Genomic DNA, 681 nt, shown 5'->3' with positions numbered 1-681 from the left:
CCCCTTAAAAAGCAAAAAAAAAAAAACAATGTACATTCAACGTAGCGCCCACACAGCATCCCTGATCTCGCCCTGCATGCCAATAACGTCCCGCCTTCAATCCGCAGCCTCCTACACTCACGCCCACTCTCTCACACAGTCCATGACGTCATCTCCCCGCCCACAGAGCGACGAGACGGGGTCCAGCGTGGCGGGCGCGAGGGCGTTGGTGGCGCAGCGGCCGGTTTGTGACTGTTACCCCGACGGTCACTTGAGGGCACTGAGGATTACCACTTGGCCTGAGGATCCCACTTCGCCCCGACGGTGAGTATGGGGGGGGGGGGGGGGGGTAGGAGGATGGGGTGGAGTGGGGATGGCAGGAGGGGGATGGCAGGAGGGGGAGTAGGGGTGGAGAGGAATGGGTGGATAGAAGGAAGAGAGAAATGGGTGGATAGAGGGAGAGGAGAGTAATGGGTGGATAGAGGGAAAGGAGAGGAATGGGTGGATAGAGGGAGAGGAGAGAAACTGGTGGATAGAAGGAGGAGAGAAATGGGTGGATAGAGGGAGAGGAGATGAAAGGGTGGATAGAGGGAGAGGAGAGGAATAGATGGATAGAAGGAGGAGATGGTAGACAGGATGAATCCTGAGTTGGCTTCTTTGACTGTAGTATGTTTGAGTCTAATTACAACATCATCTCTCTAC

At 55.5% G+C, this 681-nt stretch overlaps 1 protein-coding gene across 1 annotated transcript in view; it reads left to right on the top strand.

The window, feature by feature from the left end:
• Positions 1 to 681, top strand: part of LOC119581716 — a gene marked incomplete in the record, with an annotated part of 132,029 nt that overhangs the window by 98,656 nt on the left and 32,692 nt on the right. Inside the window, 1 exon segment of the mRNA XM_037929840.1 lies at positions 140 to 303. Within this exon segment, the coding sequence (XP_037785768.1) occupies positions 140 to 303 (164 nt within the window).

This window comes from Penaeus monodon, chromosome 15 (genome assembly GCF_015228065.2).
Source record: "Penaeus monodon isolate SGIC_2016 chromosome 15, NSTDA_Pmon_1, whole genome shotgun sequence".
Lineage (NCBI taxonomy): Eukaryota > Metazoa > Arthropoda > Malacostraca > Decapoda > Penaeidae > Penaeus > Penaeus monodon.
This window is presented reverse-complemented; position numbering and strand designations above follow the sequence as displayed.